This window comes from Neolamprologus multifasciatus, chromosome 16 (assembly GCF_963576455.1).
Source record: "Neolamprologus multifasciatus chromosome 16, fNeoMul1.2, whole genome shotgun sequence".
In the NCBI taxonomy this organism is placed as follows: Eukaryota; Metazoa; Chordata; class Actinopteri; order Cichliformes; family Cichlidae; genus Neolamprologus; species Neolamprologus multifasciatus.
This window is the reverse complement of record NC_140454.1, coordinates 2,757,665-2,760,644: the sequence shown is the minus strand read 5'-3', so window position 1 is coordinate 2,760,644 and position 2,980 is coordinate 2,757,665. Positions and strand designations below refer to the sequence as shown.

At 49.6% G+C, this 2,980-nt stretch overlaps 1 protein-coding gene across 1 annotated transcript; it reads left to right on the top strand.

The window, feature by feature from the left end:
• The first annotated feature begins 670 nt into the window (after positions 1-670).
• LOC146499998 (uncharacterized) lies at positions 671-2,425 on the top strand. Its single transcript, XM_085136597.1, has one exon. It carries the CDS (start codon positions 671-673, stop codon positions 2,423-2,425), a length of 1,755 nt encoding a protein of 584 aa, XP_084992723.1.
• The last annotated feature ends 555 nt before the right edge of the window (positions 2,426-2,980 follow it).

Here is a 2,980-nt window from a genome sequence, read left to right as displayed (position 1 = left end):
GAGAGCAGACCTACAGAAGAATCCAGATTTTGCGGTGGCAGATTCGGTAAAATGGGAAAGGCATGTGGTACATCGGTTGGAGCTCGAAAGAGACGAGGTGACCAAAAAGAAACACGACCTGGAGGAGGCGCAAGGGCAGTTGGTAAAATTAAAATTGGCTGAGGCAAGAGAAAAATTGAATGAGAAGAAAAAAGAAAGTAAAGAAGGTGCTAAGAAAATGCTGGTGGCAAAGCCTCAGGGCGAGCCGGGGCCTGATTGGCCGGATTTGGACCCAGTCGTGTATCCTGATGACCGATGGCCCGCCAATGGACCAAGGCAAGGAAGACCCGCGGGGAATTGGGGGGCTAATAGGTCGTTGAGGGGGCGTGGTGGATCTCAAAGAGGAGGCGGACTAAGGGGTCGTGGTCTGGGGGGACCTATGCTGGACCCTGATCTGTGTAGAAGGTGTGGAGGACGAGGACACTGGGCTCGTAACTGTCCTATGCCATGGCTACCAGAAACAAGTTATCAACCACCACCCCAGGTACAGAGAGCGCCGCGAGGCAGGACATTCCAGACAAGGGGACTTCAAGCTCCCAACCCTGGCATGGCGCCAGTGGCTCAGTATCCCCTGGCCAACTGGGGCAGGGAGGAGGAGCTGTACTGACGGGACCCACAGAGACCCGGCAGCATGGGGATGGCAGACCCTCTGTTGCCGATGACCGTGGAAGGGACTGAACTGACCTTCCTGGTGGACACTGGAGCGACTTACTCAACGCTGAGACAAAAACCAAGCAGTGCCACACTTTCCAATCACATGGTCAGTGTTGTGGGTTTCTCTGGGGTTCCAATGACTCTGCCGACAACTAATCCAGCCCTGACGGTGCTGGGAAAACAGACATTGAAGCACAGCTATGTGGTGTCTCCCCATGTGCCTGTGAACTTGATGGGCAGGGATTTGCTCATTAAACTGGGGGCCACTATCATGTGTTCAGCTGATGGACTAACAGTGACACTTCCAGGAGGAAAAGAGTTCTTTTGCCTGGGGACTTTTTCAAAGAACCAGTATTTGCTGCAAGACTGTGAACAATCTACAGCGGATATATACTGGGGTCGGTTGGTGGATGAAGGCATTTTGAGACTGTATCAGCTGTGGAAACCTTGGATTATGGCCTTGGCTGTCTATTCTCCTCCGCGAGACCCATACCACGTCACCCTCTATTATGATAAGAACGAGGACGAAATTTATAGAGACCAGTTCCAGACTGAACTTGAGAGTCAGACTTGGAACATATGTTCTCAGAACATCTATGTTGGTCCTGAAGGCGTCGCTGCAGGAGTAAATTTAACCGAAGAACAACGGCCTTGGTTCAAAATGGGGCCTGATTTAGTGCCTCACATCACATTGGCGGTCCATGAGGGTCATCAGGCCAGGGAGCTGGGAACAATGGTCAGGAGAGCTCTCGACGAACCTTGTTGGCGACCCACTCAGATTCCAGATGTCTGGTATTCGCCAAAATGCAAAATTTATCGCATCACTGGTCTGTCAGATGACGCAGTGGTATTGGAGCATAAGCAAATTTCAAGAATTCATGGTAGTGAAAGAGTAGATTATGCTGACGCAGTGGCCGCACTTGCGACTCTTCCTGATACTTTGTGGTCAGCTGGGTCTACGGATGTGGGCCTGGCAACTTGCTCGCCGGTCTCGTTCCAGCTAAAGTCTGAGGTACCAATTTGGAAACCGCAGTACAGACAGAAAAGAGAAGCAGAGGAGGGAATTGCAGAGACAATAGAAGGGCTATTGAAAGTAGGAGTCCTTGAGCCTTCACAATCTTACTGGAACACGCCCATTTTGCCAGTAGAGAAGCATGGGACAGGAAAGTACAGGATGGCACATGACTTAAGAGCCATAAATGCCATCCTACGTACTGATACTGTGCCTGTTCCAAACCCGTACACAGCTTTGACGGCATTAACACCAGAGCAAAAGTGGTTTACGTGTATTGACCTAGCCAACGCATTTTTCTGTCTCCCCTTGCATGAGTCTCTTAGGGACATTTTTTCATTCACATATAGGGGGCAACAGTATAGATACACACGGTTGCCACAAGGGTTCGCCCTCTCCCTGGGCATTTTCAACCAAGTGCTGAAAGAAGCTCTTTCACAGTGTCAACTCCCAGAGGGGTGTACACTGGTTCAGGACGTGGATGACTTGCTCATCGCGGCTCCGTCTGCTTCGGCGTGTACGGAGGCCTCGCTTACCGTACTGGAGAGACTCGCTGAGTGCGGGTTCAAAGTGAGTAAAGAAAAGTTGCAGTTGGTCCGACCAGAGGTGACATTTCTTGGCCGTGTGATCGCGCACCAGTCAGTGGGTTTATTAAACACCCACCGAGAAAAAGAAATCATGGAATCAGTTTATAGACCAAAATGTATTCTAAACTTTTGACTCATCAAAGTACCCCCCTTTGGCAAATATAACAGCTGAACACACCCGTTGCTGTAGGATGAACCCCCAATTAACTAGGTGTATATTGCGGGTATTGCATGGCGCTGCAGAATGCTGTGGTAGCTGTTTTGGTTCAGGGTGCTTCTCACTCTGTAAGTCACCAACCCTAGATGCAGCAAACAGCCCCAGATCATCCATTTGCAGCATTCCAACGGTGGTGTTTCATGGCTGAGACAAGCCTCTTTGTCTTATCCTGACATCATACCAATGGTTTTCTTGCTGCAACTCGTCCTGTCAAATCTGCAGCTCAGAGTCTTCTCTTCACAGTTGAAACTGAGACTTGCTCACTACGACCACTATTAAGCTGCTTGAAGCTGTTGTTCTGTGAGACGCCATCAAACAAGCTGTTAGCTCTCAGAAACCTGTCCTCTGATTCAGTTGTGTCTTTGGGTCTGCAGACCTCTTTTGTTTGTTTCTGAGATTTTGGATGGTGAAGGAAACTGTACTCACTGACACCTTTACTTTCTTTGCAATTTCTCTGTAGGACAGACCTAC

Excerpts from the sequence above, each read along its gene's own strand:
- LOC146499998 (XM_085136597.1), top strand. The coding sequence starts at position 671 with ATGGGGATGGCAGACCCTCTGTTGCCGATGACCGTGGAAGGGACTGAA.